At 41.5% G+C, this 21,274-nt stretch overlaps 1 protein-coding gene across 2 annotated transcripts in view; it reads right to left on the reverse strand.

Annotated features, from left to right (window-relative positions):
* FBXW4 (F-box and WD repeat domain containing 4) overlaps positions 1-21,274 on the reverse strand; it is a 97,174-nt gene that overhangs the window by 16,127 nt on the left and 59,773 nt on the right. For both annotated transcript variants that reach the window (XM_084846499.1, XM_084846498.1), the window contains one exon: positions 7,901-7,966. In XM_084846499.1, the coding sequence (XP_084702625.1) occupies positions 7,901-7,966 (66 nt within the window). The remainder of the gene's footprint in view (positions 1-7,900; positions 7,967-21,274) is intronic.

Consider the following 21,274-nt stretch of genomic DNA (forward strand, 5'->3'; position numbering starts at 1 on the left):
CAATTTTGGAGCAGTCACCATAAAAGCCCTGCTCTGAGCAGTTGGTGTTTGAATCTGCCACAAAGTTGGCACAGACAATAGCACCTAAAGACAAGCTCGATTAGCAAGTCACCTCATAGGGTCCTTGAAATATGAGGGTCGAAGGCCATGCAAAGTTTTAAAAGTTAAATCCAACACCATAAAATTGGGCCCAGAAGGAAATTAGCAACCAATGCAACTGACACAGAACAAGCTGAATAAGTGCAAGTCTTCCAACACCAGACAGAAGACATGCAGCAACATTCTATGCCAAATGAAGCTTCCAAGTCATATTCAAGGGAGGCTACATGTAGAGTCCATTGCAGATGTCAAGCCTGGAAATTACAGTGGCACGGATCACCATAGGAAGGTCTGACCTGTCCGGGCGGGGGGGGGGGGGAGGCACTCATTAGCTGAAGATGAAAGGAGGCACTTCTGGCAACAACTCCAACCTGCTTGTGAAGAAGCAGTGCTGGGTCCAACAGTACCCCCAAGGCTCTTTACCTCATCAGACAGGTCACAGAGAGCCTATCGATCACAGGCAGGCTAATCCCCTCTACACCCCAGCCATTCTCTACCAGCATGACTTCTAAAGACTGGTTCAGAACAGAATATAGCTTCAGCTCACAGGTTAACCAACAGGTAAGTTCATATATATTAAGTCTACAAAATTGTACCAGAAGTCCTCATCTCATGTGTGCAATTTGTTACATAAGAACAAACTGTGAACTGTTCAGAGAGCTTTGGCTATTGGGTGATATAGAACTGTAATAAATTAATAAATAAGAACTGGCCTTAAACTTTTGCAGGATCATACACCAGTCCTGAAAGGGCTGCATTTCCACCAGCAAATGTCAACAAAAGAGACCTTTGGCTATTGGTACAGAAATGTAATAAACAAACAAACAAAAGTAGTTGTCCATCCCTGCAATGTCAACAGACTGCTCATCACAATACTTATGCAAATATTAAATAATGAAGTTATGACGTTTGTTTAGAAATCTACCTTAGAATGGTCTTCTTTGCATATATCTTTATTAGATGTAAAATAAAAGCAATACAAATTATGCTTTCCATTATAATTACAGATGTATTCATATTGCAATTACAAATCAAAAAAACAGAATAAGCTTGAATGGATAGTAGAAAATTGAGAACCACTTAGCCTTAAATTAGTACTATGAAACTGAAACATGGTTAAAAATGTTGTGTTATATTTAAGCTCCCAAATATCAATAAATGGGCACCACAGATAAACACAGTTCTCTGTCATTTATCTTTCAGCTCTTAGCTTCACAAGTGCTGTAAGTTTTGACATTTGGAAAAATGTATAGTACATACAACACCAATATACAAGGTGGTGGTAGTGGTGGTGGAGGAGGAAAGTGGTTAGCACAGTAATCCCAGCTCCTTTGAAAACCTATAGGTTGTATTTGAGAAGAGTTGCATACAGACGTTGTTAAAGAAATACTAAACTTGATCTGAGCAGAAATCAAGAAAAATAAACAAAATAGTAAAAAGAAATGTCTGAAGACTCATGGCTTCCACCCTGTTATGAGAAAATGCAATGTCCCAGCACTGTTTGGGGCAGGGGCAGGTAGAGACAAATACCAGCAACTGGGCTGGTTTCTGCTTATATATGCTGCACTCTCTTATACAGGACACGCTGTGGCTTTCTTCACACAGAGCTTTTATCCTGCGATTGAGATTGCTCCTTCAGGGAAGTTTGTGGGCTCTTTACATGACACCGTGATCATCCAAGGCATCTTCTGCACTAAATGCCCTTTGTTCCGTTTTTAAATAGATCGCAGATAATGAGCTATCAAATTACCCCGTTCTGTTCTGCTTCAGTTTCCTCCATGAAAAGAGGAAAAGCAGCAAGAAGAGGAGCAAGATCAATGAAAGATAATGGAAGACTCAGCTACAGGGAGAAGGAAGTCGGAAGTGGAGGGGGAAAAGGAAGCACATGAAAAAGGGAGTCGTTGTGATCCTGCATTTAAAATGGAAGCAGAAAGCCCCGTTTTAAAAGCAGAATTTTAGGCTGGTGTAGAGATGCCCTGTATGTTCGCCTAAGAGCAGCTTTGCATTTTACAAGATGTGGAAACAGAAGATGTGAATCATGCATCATCTTTTCGTGGTTTTGATGTAGTACACAAAGAGTGCACTTTTACATCTCGCACTGCAAAGATATACACAAGTTCCAAATTCATGTGGTGCTTATAGATCTCTCCTCAGGGCAGATGCACATGTTTTATCTTCACACATTTACAAGAGAACACCGGAGTCATTTGTATAGCCTTTGCCAATGCTTCTGTAACATGCAAAGCCAACTCCAGGGCTGCTTTGCATGTGTATTTAACACATCAGAGTTTTCTGTTTTCTGTCTTGTGTATTGCTTAACTGTAATGTGTAAAGTGCATATGAAAAGTCACTCTAAAACTCAACTTGTAGTTTTCTTAAAGCCAAACATACATGTGTGCTCATTTCATTGTACAAACGCATATACACCTTTTAACTGGCTGAGTAGTATATCAGCTCCCTGAAGACATCAAAATGGACCTGCTCTAAACACATGAAGGAGAAAGAAAAGACACCAAAGAGCAAAGGAACAGGAAACCCAACTGGATGAGATGTGAAGGTCTGTGGCTTCCCCTTCACATGTTCTTCTTAGCCCTCCTCCCTTTTTCTTCCTCCTTTGGCAAAGATAAATGAAGAACAACAAAAAAAGGCGGCGATCTCTGTCCATCCGCCCACCGCTTTTACCTAAGGGGGAAGGGATTTTTCTAAACAACCCAAAACCACATGTGCTCAGACACAATGGCTCAAAAGGCAGGGTAGGTAGCGGACCAGCCCACTTTGTACTGCTAACAAGGGGACCCTAATTACAGGAAGAGGTTAAAGAGGGGCAGATAAAAGGGATACAAAATTTCAACATCTGTTGCTATAAAGGGATAAGAAGTGGGGAACAGCAAAGGTGTCGGTTTGGTGTCAGAGATGGCATGAAGCCAATTTCAAAGAGTTTAAAAGATCGGGAACTAAAGAGGAAAAATTAGAGGGTTCTTTATTTTTTTTATAAAAGCTGTCACAAGTACTTTTAAGAAAAAAGATGATTTAGAAGAAGGGGAGAAAGAATGACTGTTTAGCTGAATATAGCTAATTTATGATAATATAGTTAATATGACTTGTCTTCACAGGACCTTTGTTGAATTATGGATCAAGGTGCACATTGGAACATAAGAAACACTTCACTGGATCAGACAAATGTCCATCCAGGCCAGTATTCAGCAGTAGCCAGTTCTACCACCACTGAACCCTTTAAAGGAGAAGAAAAAAAGTACATGGATGCAAGTGTATACACATGCACTCACACCTCACATCCTTCATTCGTTCATCTCCAGCCTCTCTCTAAAGACAGCTTGCAGAAGGATGCGTTGTCATAATTCCTGTCATTAATCATTTTTTCTGATTATTGTTTTTCAGCTTCCTGACATGTTGTTAGGCATTATTACATCCCATGCAACAAGATCCATGAACCAATTGGGAACAGTGTAAAAACAATTATTTACTGTTTTAAGTAATACTAGAACTAGTAGCCAAAGCTTGTCCAGCAACTTAAAAAAAACACATAAACATCTTTGTTTTCCAGTTCACCCTATTAGTCAATCATCATGCAGGCCTCTTACCAGATTCCCCTTCAGCTACATTTTTTTCTAAGCTGAAAAGTGCTAATCTTTTTAGCCTGTTTTCCTACAGAAGGCATTTTGCACACCTGATACTTATTCTTCCCCTCCCCTGGGCCTTTCTATTTAGACTATACATATTTTAAAGTAGGTGACCAGAACTGTTCTAGGACTGTAGACATGCTATAAAGGGTTTACATCAGGGCTGCTAAAGTATTTGAGTATCTCAACGCAATGGTTTGATTTGACATAGACAGAGTTTATGTAAATAGCACAAACTGCTATCTAAACGTATCTACCAGCTTTCTTCTGGGCAACTTCCCTGTTTTGCATTTCTTTTGAACAGATAAGAGAAAGTAAACTCGGAACAAGTTACAATGGCAAAGGTCTTGCATGGATGACAGTGGCAGAGCAAGGAGCTGAAACATGGGGCTAAGCACTAAACACAATGGGCTACCATTGCAACATTTCTCCAGAAGTGGTGAAGTGCACAGGGAGCTAAATAGCAACTCTCAGGAACAACATCTGTTTCCCATCCTCCTGAGGGTGGGAGCCATCCAACCTCCCTTAAGACTCTGTGGTGTTTGGTGTCCAAACAGCATAGCATAGCTTTTCACACATCCAAAGTGTTAGAAACACAGGGTCAGAGAAAAACAAAGGTCATCTCACCACCAACCAAGTAAAGCCACAAACAGAAGCTACACGTTTGGTGTAATTTTGTAGCATATTCCGATTCACTAAACCAATGGATCAGAAGGAGAGGGACCCCAACATCTCTCTGGGAAAACAGCACCTAAAGGACCACCACAGTTCAGCTCAAAGATGAGCAGCAAATGGGCTTAGAAGGCACATAATTAGTAAGGTAATAGAATCTAGGCCATTGTAAGGCCAACATTTGACCATAGGAGGAAGAGGGAGAATAAGGAAGCACAACAAAAAACAAAACAATGATGGGGTTAGCACAAAGATGCCTTGAATGTGCCTGCTCCTTTGACCACAGTCCTTCGATTTCTACTAAGGCTTGCAACTGGATCACAATGATCAACCACCCAAGGGTACTCTTCAGCTTCAGCAAACCTGCGAGGATAAAGGAGAGGTCTGAGCACTGAACAGAGCAAACCATCTGGTTGAAGTTGCTTTTGCAACAGGGTTATATCTTTATCTACCTGGAACTGCCAAAGCAGAAAAAGTAGGTACAAAGAGCTTGTCAATAAGAGTGGAATGCATGTGGCAATGAGGACTAAGGAAAAATAAGAAAGTTACAGAGCCTGAGCGATATAGGAGTAGCAGAAGGAAGAGAGTGAGAGTTTGGGAGTTGAAGGATAGGACTTGTGGTGTAGAACAGGGCCTTTTGGAGAGTGAGGAAGAAGTGAGGACCAGCAATGAGGTGGCATAGCAGCCAGGAGCAGGAGGGCTATAAAGAGAATACTCAAGTCTCTAAGCCAGGCCACGCACAATGCATTTCCATTTAAATATTCCAAAATATTTATTATTTTATTTATTTATTTATTTATTTCTATACCGGTTTCTATAAAATCAGGAAACCATTATGCATTCTGGTAATGCATAAACTTTTGGCATCACAAAATCAATTAGCATATAATTCTGTCTTATTTCTTGCATATTATAGTAATGGGAGAGGGGGAGAGGATTACCACTTGTTGCCTTACCACAGTCTATCATATTCTAGAGTACAATAAGTGAACCAAAGTCTGTATGGGGTGAATGCTTAAAGCTATTCATGGAGTGACTCCTTTGGACGGTGTTAAGGCTACACGGGTGGGCTTGGAAGAGAACACAAACGCACGAAGAATAACCCTTGGCTGGAGAAAGAAATGCAAGTAACAATGAAAAAATAAAGATAGCAGTGGGGAATGGTGGAGAGAGATAGAGAGCCATACTTCTGATCCTTGCCCTCTGTTATCACTGAAAATACACCAACCTCCACTTCTCATGTGAAGGTGCCCCACCAACTATGGACTTCCAATTAATACATATATGTGAGACACCCAAATTGTGTAACTTCTGCTCCTCCCCATGTGTGAGGCCTGAGAGGGGCAGCCCAGTGGCACACTGCATTCCACTACAACGAGTGAAAAGGGAGGAATCCGTGACACTCAGCAGCCACTGTAGGTAGCATCTCATTGGCTAGATGATTCCAGGCTTTAGCTCTGCCTGTCAGTCAGGCTTTTGCCTTATTGAAAGATCAAACTCCATCCTGCCCGTTCATTACCTTAATCCTATTTTCTACATAGCTTTATTATCTGTGGAGGCTTCCTTGGGAAAGGCAGAGAAGGTGACAGAGCCACTCCCCGCTTGCTTCTAAGGGTTGCTTCTATTTGAGGTAACCCAGGACAAGTTCATGGACAAGGAGGGTGGGGACGGGAGGGGAAAACAAGCTGAAAATCATTCTTCGTTTAGTTTAAATGCAGAAACCACATTACACATAATCCACATTACATTCAACATTCAGCACTTCAGTCCTGGAAGACTAGAGGAAATGCAAAAGTTGTGAAACCTTACAATGTAGGTCACCACTTTACAGATGGTGAAATGAGGCAAGAAGATAGCACCTTGCCCAAAGTCCAGCTGAGTTTTCATGACTGAGTAGAGGTTCAAACCTGATCACACACACATTCCCTGGTCCATCTAACACTATCCATTGAATCACATATTTGAGAGAATGAGAAAGCCACAAAACATCTTATTTATTTATTTATTTATTTCATTTTAAACTGCCCAATAACTAAACACAATAAGCTACAACATATGGTAGAGACACTACATTTAGATATGAATTATAAACTGATGGATGTAGATTCAATAATATTGATTAAGGAAAGCAACAGTGGCTAATCTGGACCATTGGCTAATGAAATTATTCCAACAGTTTAGTAATTTGGCAGGAATAGAACAGAGAAGATGACAACTCACTGGTTACACATGACAGCAGAACAGATAGCAGGAGACAACATTCCAATGGCTAAGGAAATGTGACAGGAGGGATATTACAGCACTTCAAAAAAAGGGTGGGGGGAGGTTGCAGCTATACAAGTCTCCTCTCGGAAAGACCAATGAAAGACCAATTGATAGGATATTATTAACTGGAGATATTTAAGTGACTGCATGCTATCCCATAGGCAGAACTTGGAGAGAAGAACCCTCAGGTCTCATTAAAACTATATACATCTGAAATGATATCAATCGTGCCCTAAATGTGGAAGGATTTTAAAAATGGGAAAGTGGTCCTCCCCTGGGATTTTTCCTTCTGATGGCATCACTGGGCAGCAACCTTATAAATGAAGCACGCCCCTTTCACTCAGCTGGTCACAAGTAAGCTGAGTCAAGGGACTGTCCCATCTCTTTGATGCCCAGATAATTCTGCACAAGTGGGGTGTGTGTGTGTGGGGGGGAGAAATGGCACCAATGATTTATGGTCCCATTACTTTTTGTAGGCCTAAGTGATCCCTATGGCATGAAATATCTTTTATTACCTAGGCTGGGGCACCAGCTGCAAACCCTCCTGGACAGAGAGCATGGCCATAGTTATCCATGCTCTAGTAACATCTTGTTTAGACTACTGCAGTGCATTGCACATGGGTATGCCTTTGAGTACTGTTCAGAAACCACAGTTAATGCAAAATATAGTGATGCTCTTATTAATTTGGGCACATGGAACACCAGTTTTTAAAGAGCTACACTGTCTCCCAGTCAGGTTCCAAGCACAATTCAAAGTGCTGGTTTCAACCTATAAAGTTCTAAATTGCTTGAGACCAAAGTACTAATGTGGACCTGCTGGACATTAAGATTAGCTTTTGAGGCCCTAAGGCTCCAAGTCCTCCCATATCTGAAGTGAGGTGGCTGGTAAACAGATCTGATTCAACGTTTAGGAAACATGTCCTAACTATAGACAATGGGAGAAAATGCAATAGGTCAGTGGGAGAAAATGCATTGGCAAGGTGTGGAAATATATTCACTGGCTGGTGAGTGTGTTAAGAACAAATTCCATAAACATCTCTAATTTAAGATTTAAGTCTAGAGTTCAATGCATAGAACTGATGGCTTGACATCTCATCTACTTCTTTGTTATTGGTAAACATTAACTTGGAACTACAGTCAGGTCAGAGGGTTTCCACAGGCATTCATTCCACAGGCAAATTCTTCTATTCACCACCACCACCACCAGTGTAGGAGACTCTTACCTCCCCAAGTCCCAGATTCTCAAAGGTGAAGTATGTCCACAGCATGCTGTTCCCGTCACAAATGAACTGTCAATCAAGGAGGAAAACAAACATTAGCTGTCTTTCTTGTATCACTAGTAAATATTTGTATGACCACAAGCAGATGAACTACAAATATATACATAGTAAAAAAACAAAAACACATCTAGGAGCTTTTCTAGACAAGATCGTTAACCTGTTGTATCTACTTCCAGTTTCATCACAGAATTAAGATGGGATCTCTACACAAAGAGCTTTTCCTTTCCTGCCTTTCCAACCTGTAGGTGGGGCTGTGGTATAGCAGAATAACGTCATTACACTAGTGGGGACTTACCCTTTGTTTCAGGATGAAAAAAAATACTGCATTTTCCCCGCTCCAAAAAAATCAGCAAAAGTGCTCTGAAAAAGCAGAAGTGAAACTGGAGACTCACAACATCCTCTAAAGCACCCATAAACAATCATGAGTGAGGAATGATGAGCGCACAACAAAAGCCTCTCATAGAAAAGCCCAAAGACGAAGGCACTGTCACAAAATTATACCCTCCGTACCAGAAAACGTAAAAATGTGAAGAGGCTTCCGCTATGAGAGAAGCCTCTATGTGGTCACATGGCGTTTATTGTCCGTTTTGAAAGATTACTGGAACAAGATCCATTCATGCACTAACCCAGCCTGGTTCCCTCAATATATGTTGGGAGCTAATGATGGATAAATCTGTCTGTTTAGGTTTCTACAACTTTTGAACTTTTTGAAGTCCAAATTTATCCTGTTTTACATCACTCTGTGAACATTTTGGTAAAAAGTCAGCACATTTTTGTACCCATTTTTGCTACATAGAAATGCATACATTTGCAGAAATGCATACAACATTGCAAATATTTTTGTGCGCATTTTTTGATCAGAGGACTGCATTGTTGTTCCTGATGCCCTAAACGGCTGTGCCCTAGAACAGTTGGTCATGGAACCAATCAGAGGGAGGTGACCCCAGATTTGTATCTAAGTGGTGTTGTCCAGGACCTAGTATGAAAGGTGAGTGCTGTTGAACCAGTTGGAAACAATGACCACAGCATTATCACATTTAATACATATTTAAGTTGAAAATTGCCAAGGAAGTACAACACAGTCACATTTGAATTCAAGAGAAAACCTCTAAAATGAAAGAACTGGTAAAAAGGGAGCTGAAAGGGGGAATCAAGAGGGTTAAATCCCTTCAAAATGCTTTGAGGTTTCTCAAACCCACAGAATAGAAGCTCAGATAGAATGTATATTACAGGTTAGGAAAGGTAGCACCAAGTCCGAGAGGTCACCAGCATGGTTAATGAGCAGTGTCAAGGAAGCTGTCAGAGAAAAGAAAGCTTCCTTCAGAAAATGGAAGTCTTGCCCAAAACAGGAAAACAAAAGGGAGCACAAGGTTTCACAAAGGAGATGCAAGCAGATAATAAGAGATGGAAAAAGCATTTTAAGGAGCATATCGCTAACAACATCAAGGCCAACAATAAAGAATTCTTTAAATATATCAGAAGCAGGAAACCATGCATTTGGACCTAGGGAGGCAGTTGGACCACTGGGTGACAGTAGAATTAAAGGAGTACTAAAGGAGGATAAGGGGATTGCAGAGAAGCTAAATTAATTCTTTTCATCTGTCTTCACTGCAGAAAATATGGGACAGATACCTGTGCCTGAACTGATGTTTTTAGGAAAGGAGTCTGAGGAACTGAGGCAAATAGTGGTGACAAAAGATGAAGTTGTCAACCTTCAATTTATTAATTGAAAGTTAATAAATCACCGGCCCAGGTGGTAGCCATCCTAGAGTTTTTAAAGAACTCAAACATGAAATTGCTGATCTTCTAACCAAAGCATGCAACCTAAGATCAGCCTCTGTACCAGAGGACTGGAGAATGGCCAATATAACACCAATTTCAAACAAGGGATCTGGGGGGATCTGGAAAGTTACAGACTGGTTAGCTTAATGTCTGTTCCAGGTAACTTGGTTGAAAGCATTATTAAAGAAAAAATTATTAAGCATATAGGAGGACAAGCCCTGCTGAAAAAGAATCAACATGGCTTCCGCAAAGGTAAGTCCTGTCTCACTAACCTTTTAGAGTTCTTTGAGAGTGTCAATAAACATGTGGACAGGGGTGATCCAGTAGACATTGTTTACTTGAACTTGCAAAAGGCTTTTAACAAAGTCTCCCACCAAAGACTCTTGAGCAAACAGCAGTCATGGAATAAGAGGAGAGGTCCTCTTATGGATCAGTAACTGGTTAAACAACAGAAAGCAGAGAGTAGAAATAAATGACAAATGGAGTGATGTAAATAGTAGGGTCCCACAGGGATCTGTATTGGGACCAATGTTTTTCAACTTATTCATAAATAATCTGGAATTAGGAGTAAGCAGTGAAGTGGCCAAGTTTGCTCATGGCACCAAATTATTTAGGGTGGTTACAAAGGGATTGTGAAGAGCTCCAAAAGGATCTCTCCAAACTGGGAGAATGGGCTTCAAAATGGCAAATGCGGTTCCATGTAAGCAAGTGTAAAGTGATACACATTGGGGGAAAATCTCCCAATTTGAAGTATAAGATGATGGGATCTGACCTAGCAGTGACTGACCAAGAAAGAGATCTTGGGGTTGTGGTGGGCAGCTAGATATCGACCCACTGCTTTAAAAAAAGGCAAATTCCATGTTAGGCATAATTAGGAAAGGAATGGAAAATAAAAATTCCAAGATCATACTTATACAAATCTATGGTGCAACCACACTTAGGATACTGTGTACAGTTCTGGTCACCGCACCTAAAAAAGGATATTGTAGAGCTGGAAAAAGGGCAGAAAAGAGCAATTAAAATAATCATGGGGCTGGAGCAACTCCCCTACGAGGAAAGGTTACAACACCTGGGATTGTTTAGCTTAGAAAAAAGGCAAGTAAGAGGAGGTGTGATAGAGGTGTACAAAATTATGCATGGTGTGGAGAATGTGGATGGGGAGACATTTTTCTCCCTCTCTCATAATACTAGAACTGGGGCTCATCCCATGAAGCTGATTGGTGGGAGATTCAGGACAGATAAAAGGAAGTACTTCTTCACACAGGGCATAGTTAAACTATGAAATTCATTTCCACCAGATGTAGTGATGGACACCAATTTGGATGGCTTTAAAGGGGGACTCAACAAATTCATGAATGAAAAGGCTATCAGTGGCTACTAGTCCTGATGGCTATATCCAATAGTAGAGCCAGTATGCCAATGTACACAAGTTGCTGGGGAACATGGTAGTGGCAAGAGTGTTGGACTAGGAGCTGGGAGATCCAGGTTCTAGTCCCCACTTGGCCATGGAAGCTCACTGGGTGACTTTGGGCCAGTCACAGACTCTCAGCCCAAACCACCTCACAGGGTTGGTGTTGTGAGGATAAAATGGAGAGGAGGAGGATAATGTAAGCCGCCTTGGGTTCCTTGCAAGGGAAAAAAGGCGGGGTATAAATGCAATAAATAAATAAATAAATAATAGAAGGTCCTGTTGTACGCATGTCCTGCTTGTGGGTTTCCTCTGGGTAGCTGGTTGGCCACTGTTTGAACAGAATGCTGGACTATATGAACCCTTTGTCTGATCCAGCATGGCTCTTTTTATGTTCTTATCGCAAAATTAGGAGAAGTGTGAAAACTGAAGGATAATTGCATATTGATGTGCTTATTAGTTCAATAGGTGAGAATTAGGTCAATTCATATTAAAATGTGAACCAAACTAATTTCTTCTCCATCTCTAGTTACAACTTCCATCATCCCCAGCCAACAGACCATGGCCATGCTGACTGGGAATTATGGGAATTGTAGTCCAACATATCTCAAGGGAGGGCATCAGTTTGGGAAAAGCTGGACCTACCCCTTCTCCTCTCTATAAGCTAGTGGCTGGCAGAGTAACTTTAGGAGAGCTCAAGGGAAGCATTTTTAACATATGTTCTTCATGTTCAGTGATGCCAGTTTAAAAGCCACAACAAAGATATTACTTTGTGTGTGTTGGCTGGCAACATGTTCTCTTGACCAAACAAATTGGAGTCCCAAGTTGCCTACTTGATGCTAGAGACAAGAATCCACTCCACACCTCATGGGCTATCGAAGATGAGATGTCAAACACCGACAAGCTCTTAAGTATAGAGCGGCACATCAATTGACCCCCAAGTCAGCAAGTAGTCTTGCAGTCAATGGAGCCCAGAACTACAAAGGTAGGTGCTGGGTTTTGTCTCTTTTTTCTCTTTACCATAAGCCATTAATAAATGGTAAAGCCAATTACCGTGGTTAGAAACATAATAGCAGCTTGGAAATCACTGAAGTGGGCAATTGGGTTTCTAAGATTTTCTCTCTCTCTTCCTTGCTCTACACAGTCACACAGATCTTTCAGAAGAAGGTATGCAACATCCCTCCAGAGGCTGCACAGGTCTAAATTAGCATCAAGGTATGTCAATAGGAGAGGAGAGGTGGGTGGAGACCACCAGCACTAATCCCTGCCATTCTGCCGGTAGAGCCTTCAAGCCAGTCTGTGGTAGGGATTAGAAATTTCTTGGCAGTCGGCTTCCAAATTGCTCCTTAGCTTAGCGCCACTTCCCTCCAGCTACACAGATTCTGACCCACCAATTCACCCTGCCATCCTACTCCAGAAGAGAGTCTGTAGTTCTCATAATTAGAATATTTCTAATGTTGAGGATGAAGAGAATGAAGTCACTTTATGCCCTTTCAGTTCTAAATTATGACTTTGTTGCTATTGTTCTGGAGCGTAAAAGGGATGTTTATCGTTTCAAATTTCTGAAACATCATTCCTGAGAAGGAAAAGCCCTGTGCTCCCTCCAACACTAAGGACTTTTTTGTAATAAGGGAGTGAAAAGCATCCTTGTGGAAGAAACCTGCAGGACAAAGCACCAGTGGAAAGAAGAATTATAACATTGCTCAGGACAGAATCTGATGTCCAGATGCTACTGCCTCTATGATTGCTGCACTGCCACTTTCTTCAAATGAAGTAATGCTGTTATAAATATTCCAGTGTTTAGAAGGATTCTGTTACACCAGCAATTCTTCTTATGTGAAGAATGGCAGTGTGAACATGAATGAACATCCCATCCCAACCAATGGCCTCTCCATGAAGAGCAAATTTCTACTGTAGAAATTTCACTATTGGCTGAAATTACTTTCATAGGAAATTTGTGTTCAGCTCCATCTCTGCTACTAATTCACTAGGTGCCCGTATGCAAGCCAATCATTAGTATATAGTGATTGCAAGTAATAAGCCTTAACAATAAAACATATATAACATTAGCTTCGAAAAAAAAAGAAAAAGAAAACGGGGAGAAGAAACAGTATGTAGGTATTCTGACTGTTTTCTGTACTGTTGTCCATATCTTCCTCGATCTCAACCCCCTGTCTGCAATATTGGGGTAATAACACTGACCTCCATTACAAGGCTGTTGTAAGGACGGAAACAATATAATGTATGTAAAGTACTTAAACAGCGTGGCAATAATTTAAAAGATGGAGAATGGGAGGAAGCAATGCTAAGTGAATAGTTTATAAAAGCAATTTAGTCTTGATTGTGAGAATACAAACACAGCTGGGCATAATTTGCATGCCAGTATAAAACTCATACATGCAGAATCTGGTACCTAACAGAGAAATCACAGAAATTTCAATCTCAGATTTCTTTTTAAAGTATCAAGATATTTCTAGCCCTAACAAGTGGCAAGAAAACCTTAGAGATGTGTAGGTATATGCTGAAGACTGGGTGGAAAAGTCTTCCAAAGGCCGTGGGAGGGAGTGCTCTCTATTAACTCTCTTATGGATACTACTCCTTTTCTCTACTGGCCTTCAGTCTCGCTTGAGCCCTCCACTGTCCTTCAGCACTTGCTAAGCAATTCCAAACCCTTTGAAAACTGAACCCTGGAAGAAGAATCATGCAAAAAAGATATATGAAAAAATCAACTTTCACACTCAGTTCTGAGCACAGTACTTGGCTTACTTTGATACAGAATTGGGATGGCAGAGTATGTACAGCTCTGGAATCAAGAAGTACAATGCACTACAATTATATAAAACATGCCAAAAGGAGTAGGAAAATGTTGTTCATCATTTACCATAAAGGGAAATAAATATCAAAATTGCAACTAAAACATCTTTTAAACATTAATGCAGATGAAGCATGGCAACTCCTGCTGTCATATGCGGAACCAGTCTGTTTTGCATAGTACCACGGAACCATATTTAGGTGGATTTGCACTGGCATGAAAACTATCCAATTCAATGTCCAATAGCCATATCAAGCAAAGCCTCCATTCACACCCACCACCACACAAACACACACATGCTGAAAGCATAACCAGATTAGGATTTCCCCAACATTGATCAAAATGGACTTAAACAGAAGCACCTCTTATATAACACATGCACAGCAGGCATCACTCTTGATTTCCAAATACTTAGACCATTTTGAAGTTGTCACTTCTTTCAGATTTAGGGCTTATTGTGCTATTCTGTCTCTTGCATACATACCCGAAAAATTATCCAATTAACAATTTTTTCAGTTCTTTCCATTTTACCCAGATCTACTCTATAAACCAACAGTTTCTTCCAAGGCTTAAAGTCTAGGTCCTACACTGTTCTTTACCTTCTGGATTCCAGAATCTGGCTGACACATGCATGAATGCTTCAATCTCAGTCCCCATACTCCTCACCCTTTAAACGTGATATTATTATCCCATGTTGGAAATTATTCTATTTGAAGAATCATCAAACCAAGAAACAAAGAAGCTATTACTTAGCAAGAGCCCTGCAGCTGGGAAATGGAGGGTACAGCAGAGGGGGCTGAGGGCGGTCTTGCTAGGACAAAGAGTCTGGGCGTGGGGGAGGAATGAACCCAAGTGTCATAAAGAAAGAAGGAGAGAAGAGACCAAAGAGAAGGACACTTGGACTGAGCCTCTTTCAACCACAGAGCTATGCTAGCCACATAGACCCAAACTTCTACAGCCTTTGAGTCTGCACCGACACGCTCTGGCAAGGGCAGCCACCAAAGCTGTCAAATCCTTCACCAACGTGCCCATCAATTGCATTCAGCGCTTCCCGACCCACATTGGCATTTTAATTACTGTTGGGTAAACTAATTTGTCCAAATGAAGGCAACTCGGCCTAATAGAATATGCAGGCTCCCTGACCTCTGACAGGCAATGACACAGGATACAAAAGGAGGCAGAGGAAAGCTTTTTTTTAATCAGAGCCTTATTACTCTCTATTACTCCAATTAGTCAAGCTCCAGTGCTCCAAATTGGGGGGGAAATTGCAATTAAATCAATTTTTGATGGTCTGGAAGTGGGTTACCGAACCGCCTAGCCTGTGAAACACTGATATTATAGCAGCAAAGGTCAAAGTCTTTGTCGGCACCTGTGGGCCTCCCGCCTTCCCTGCCTCTTCCTCCTCACTGCTCCTGGTGCCCCTGCTAAAGCGAATCATTAGAACATGTCATGTCTTGTCGTGGCTGCCACCAGCCCCGCTAACCTAATCAGTTGACATCATTATAGAAGGTAACTCCTGCAGTCTGAATTTCGTGCTAAGGTCACACAAACTCACAGCTTCCCCCCTGCTGGAGAGTGATGGGAGGAGGGCCCCCAACAGTAGCAACATAGCAAAGAGTAGGAGAGACATGGGCACTGCACAGCGGATGGTCTCGAGCAGTGTCTACATCGTGAAGCCTTTCCAACTGTGCACACATACCCAGAGTTGATTGGATAGTGAGAGAATGTTCATCTCTCCTGGGAACACCACCAACACATGGGACAAATGTAACTATCAGCAGTTCAGTTTTAATTGACCAGTCCCAGTCCTCATGTACTCATGCAGGAGCATGAATGGGGAAAAAAAGAATAAAAGGCAGCAAGAGGGCCTGACAGATATGCTCTGAAGGATCAGAATACAGCAGAATACAAAAGTGAAAATACCCCTCCATATATATAGCTGGTTATAACAAGCAACACCCACTTGGGACCCTGCCAAAATAAGGCCTGGTCTATACATGCAGCAGAATGAAGTCGTGGAAGAATGGACAAGCTGTAGGTGGAGGATACAATTTTTGGAATGCTGCCCCTTGTTTTACTTACACACACACACACACCCCACAAGTAAAAAAGAAAAGAAACAGCACATTAAGGAGACACGTTCTAGCCCAATCCACTCCCTGCTGGACTAGTTTCCTACTTGCAATGAGTTTGGGTTTTTGTTGTTGTTGTTTTAGTAAAACACATTCAGAAATGTAATTCCAACCCAGTTTCCAGCCTGAAGTGGTACAGACCATAATCACCTCAGGTCTCTACCACCTTACTCTGCTGTATGTGTAGGCCTGACCCAAATAAGATTCCATTGGGAGTCAAACTCAGAGCGAAACTAGATGTTAAGTGGGAATCACAGTATTCCCAACCTATACAGAGCTAATGCAAGGGGAGTGCTTGCAGAGAATAATTAGCCAGCAGAAGGAAGGAGGTGCTTAATGTTTCCCCACCCACTGATTCTCCACAGCAATTTTTATTTGATTTTCTTTCCACAGCCAGACTCTGATGCTGCCACATGAAAAACCAGCACATACGCATGTAGCATTTGCAGAATAGCAATCTGTGGCCCCAGCAAATGCAGTATGGACATGCTTCCCCTGCACATGATTGGAACAGAATATGAAGCAAGCAACTTTTAAATGGGACATTTGCTGCATGGGGGACCTACATGGGGAAGTGCTCTTTGTGCAGCAACATCAGGTTTAAATTGGGCCTCTATCTTGCTCATAAAATGAGGGCACAGCATAGTGACAGAGCACATGATTTGCATACAGAAGGTCCCAGGCTCAATCCTGGGCATCTCCAGTTGTACGGATCTGGTAGCAAGTGATGTGAAAGACCTCTGCTTGAGTCCCTGAAGAGCCACTGTCAATCGGAATAGACGATACTGGGCTCGTGGACGAATAATCTGACCTGTTATAAGGCAGCATCCTATAATCAACGGTCAAGGCTCACTAAAACAGAAGTTTCCTGTAGGCCAGAGCTGGTAGCATGAGAGGTACTCCAAGCAATGGCAATCCATTTTTTTTATTCAGGACATCCCCTTGTGGTGAGTGCAGGATGATTATGCAGTCCATACTGGTTCCTGCCAACCACAGGAAATGATAGTGACCAGCATGAACTGAAGCACCCCACACACTGGATTACAGCAGCTGGAAATGCTGAAATAGGAGTCCCAACCCCTGAATTAAACCCATTTTCATTTGCAGGCCATGAAATGTGGAGAACCCAACCCTTTCTTCTCTAAACTGCTCTCTTCCATTAAAACCCCTTTGTTTTTCTGAATGTATATAACTTTAAACCCCTAGCTACTGATTCTATACCTATTAAGCTCTTTCAGAATATAGACCCCTTGATGCCAATGCATTCTGCCTGCAAAAGCTTCTATACAACACATCTGGACTTTGTAGGGAAAAATGTTCCAAAAAGGAGGTACCACTGCCATGAAAACTCTCCTCCTGCTAGATACCAACCTGATATCTGACAAGCAGATGCCTGAAGATCTTGATGTGCAGGGAGCAGCCACTCTCTAAGACAGCTGGACCAGAGCATTTGGGACTTTAATAAAGTTCAGTACTAGCACCTCTTAACAACAGTGTAATATGGTCCAAGCATAGGCACATTGCTTTGTTCTGAACCAACTGATGTTCCTGAGCTATCTTCAAGGGCAGTCTGACACAGAGCATGTTACAATAATCCAATCTCGAAGTTGCCAAACATGTACTTGACAGTAGTGCACATTGTTGCAAGGCTAAAATTCTAGTTTTAATTTCCTAGAAGGTTGAGATACAAATGTAATAAAAACATTCTTCCTGCTATCCCAGCCCTGTTTCCATATTTTTTTAACTCTGTCTGCAGCCCTCAATCTTAGTTCAGATCACTACTGCTCCAAAACTTTTCTTCCTGCTGTCCTGCCAACACCCCTCGACCCAACAGTTACCCTAGGGCCCATAGCTCTTCCCTTTTCTAAAACACTGCCTCTTCCCCAGCTTTGCTGGTGGCCTCCAAATCCCAAGCAACAGTTCCTACTACTCTCTGGTGAAGCCCAAATGAGCTCTTTAAATTTACCTGCCAAGGATTATTATGCTAATTTATTACCAAAATGCAGAGGCAAATGGGAAAGTCCATCACATTAGTAGAATTATAGACAATGAGCTTATTAGCCACTGTTCTCTGAAAGTCTTTACATACACAGGTCTATGCGCTGCTATGGTACCAGTTTCATAGCTAGACTGAGAGTCAATTGCTCTTTAGGCATGCATCATAAATTGTACACAGTGGAGCTACAGAAGAACTCTGCCTGGTCCCTCCAGGTGCTGTGTGGAGACATTTGATGTAAAGAGAGAAGAAATCGTGAGCAAGGTCATAGAGTGTGTTTCCAGGATTTACAGTATTTTCCCCCACCCCCCCAGAAGGAAATGGTAGGAAACACCAACAACAGAGGCATGGAAAGATACCAATAATTCATGTGAGTGCTGTATTCCACCCTGGCTGGAAAATTGGCCCCTGGGAAAAGGGTGTATGCATTTCACACTAAGGAGAGCATTGTGAGATGTGGGGAAAGCCATAATTCTGAAGACAGGGTTAGAACAGAGATGCCTCACATTGAAGTTTGGGTTGAAGGCCAAGCCCCAGTTGCTTCATTGTTTCAAGCCCAGAGTACTGGTCAAAATCCTCTTCTTTAGCCTATGGTACACACACTGCTTCTGTGTATGAGAATTTGTCCCATACCAAACTTTTAAAGCTCAGCAGGGGAGCAGGGAGCAATCACAGGAACCTAACTGCCTAAAAATTAGATCTGCCTTCTAGGAATTCAGAACATTTTCTTCAGTCTAGTGCAGGACTTCAAAAATATGAAACATTTGTCTGCCCTTATATTAAACAGATTAGAGCCAACTATTTCACCAGGTTCAGAAAATGGATTTACAAGTTATTCAGCATACAGCATTACCTGGCTATTCCTGTAAGTCCAAAGGTAGTCTGTGATCCTCTCCAAGGCAGGGTTTTGTTTGTTTTTGCAGTTTTTAATTTCTTGTGAGAATTATAAGTATCTTGGCTTTCATTTTTGAGGGCCTCATAATTACATAGACATTACAGTAATTGAGTTTGAAATCCAAAGACAGAACCCATTCCTGAACACAAAAGTTTAAAAACTGGCCTAGTTCTAAACTGACATACTTTCCAATATGCCTAAAACTGTTGGTTGAATATAAAATGCAACTGAAAGTCAAGCAGAGATTGGTCATATGGCATCATCGAAATATTTTCAAAGCAGTCCTCAGTACTAAATGTAGCTCTTTCCATTCCTCCCATCAGTCTGTTACAAAATGTAGGAAGTGAAGCTCTGTCCTGCTTTGTATACGAGAAAGAAGTGACTACATCTGGGATACTTAAAACAAAAAAGGCACATAAAGTGGCCAGCCAGCACCAAAATTATTGTCCCTGTGCAGTAACTCTCTGGCTATTATACTGTTTCCTGCTTGACTGCATCTGAACAGTTCCCAATAAAGACACCAGGCTCCACCCAACAAGGCAGTCGTGCTGCATTTGGGTGTCCCATGGAAAAGGAAACAGGATGCATATGTGTTGAACAAGTACAACATTAGTAGCATACCCAGACAATTAGTTACAGATTTTTCTGTCATTACTATTGATAGCTCCAAAATAGTTCTTGCAGCACAACCATGGGGCCAGATAGTTTAGGATAGCTTCACAAGGTATCCAGCAATTTTCAGCTGACTATCATGTCAGTAGGGTTAGGGCTAGACAGCAAGTCAGTTGAGCCATAATGTCAAACCATGGTTTGGCACTACATGAAGCAGCAGCATTCTCATGTTCTCCTGCCTTTTCTTATTCCTGCCAATTCTCCCCCCCACCCTCTACCCACCACCCATTTTGATTTATCAGCAAACATGGTTTGCTGGACTGGGAAAACTATAATTTGTCCACAAACTAGGGTTGTAAGCCATGGTTTCAACTGGGTTCACAATCCTGTTTTGCCTAGTTCAGATGTGATGGCAAAATATCGTTCGCTGCTAAATTAGGAGCACACAAGAGGACAAAAGCAGGTGCAGGCACAAGGATCATTCACACAGCAGCAAACTAGGGGTGTTGGAGAAAGCCACAATAGATTCAAATGAGTCTGGATTTCTTTGAATCTGATGTGTGAATTCTACAACAGAACAGCTTTTCCCAAGTAGCACAGATTCTGCAGATTTGCAGACCAGTTTTTCACTTTTGGGAGGCATTTGCACTAATTTGATGTGCACTGATGTGCGTTAGCGCAAGTGTGCATTAGCACTAATGCACACTTGCACAAATGCACATCAGTCAGTGTGCATTAGTGCTAATTCACATTAACTAATGTGCATTTGCACAAGCAGAACAAAATTCTGGTAAAAACATTTGATTATGTCAGTGAGTGGACAATGGAATGAAAGATGCCTGACAATCTGTGAAACACAGACAGAATGGATTTAACAACATCTGCGCACCCCTACATGGTTTGGTGTTACAGCTGAACCAACCCAGTGTCTTTTCAGATGGTTGCTTTTCTGTGCCTGTACTAGCTAAGCTTAAATCTTGACAGGGGCTACTGGGGGAGCTTGTATAAATACTGTCATTTTATATCACCACATTCCTAGAGCCATCTCAGTTACAGACCTGTTATTTAGTCATAAGCTATTAAGAAACTGTAGATGGTTGTTGTACAAGTGAATCCAACCTACTGCTGGCTAAAGGAAAATATTTAAAACAAATTTCCAATGAATGAGTGGATGAGAGAACTGTCTTGAGACTAGGCTTTTACTCAGTGTCTCAAAGACTCAAGCATTCCATTTGAGACCAGGTTTGAATGCTCTGCAGTGAAATGACACAAATGGGGCAGAAAACCAGGGCAAATTGGGCATATATAGTTTGTTGCTTACATACATCCTGTAAAAGTTGCCCTAGCTTTTGCTGGGCAAATGCCCGAAGTTATGACTTCAAAAAATAATAGATAAAGGAATCATAGACTGAGGCTGGAAAGCCATATATCAACTGCCAAAACGGATATGGATAAATCACATTAAACTACACAGTACTCTCACATTTAACCTTCAGTTTGCAGGATTAAATGTACTGGGCTCTTTTCCCACATATGCCAACACAATTTCACCCTAACCCTGAGATTAAGTATCTATCCAAAAAAACTTCTTGGGAGCCCTATCTGAGCTGAAAGGTGACTGATAAATTTATAAAGAAAAAGAAACCACACCATAGTGTGAGCTTCCAGACGTACTACAGG

Source organism: Heloderma suspectum, chromosome 3, assembly GCF_057233095.1.
Source record: "Heloderma suspectum isolate Gila_16-S chromosome 3, 16-S_ref, whole genome shotgun sequence".
NCBI lineage: Eukaryota > Metazoa > Chordata > Lepidosauria > Squamata > Helodermatidae > Heloderma > Heloderma suspectum.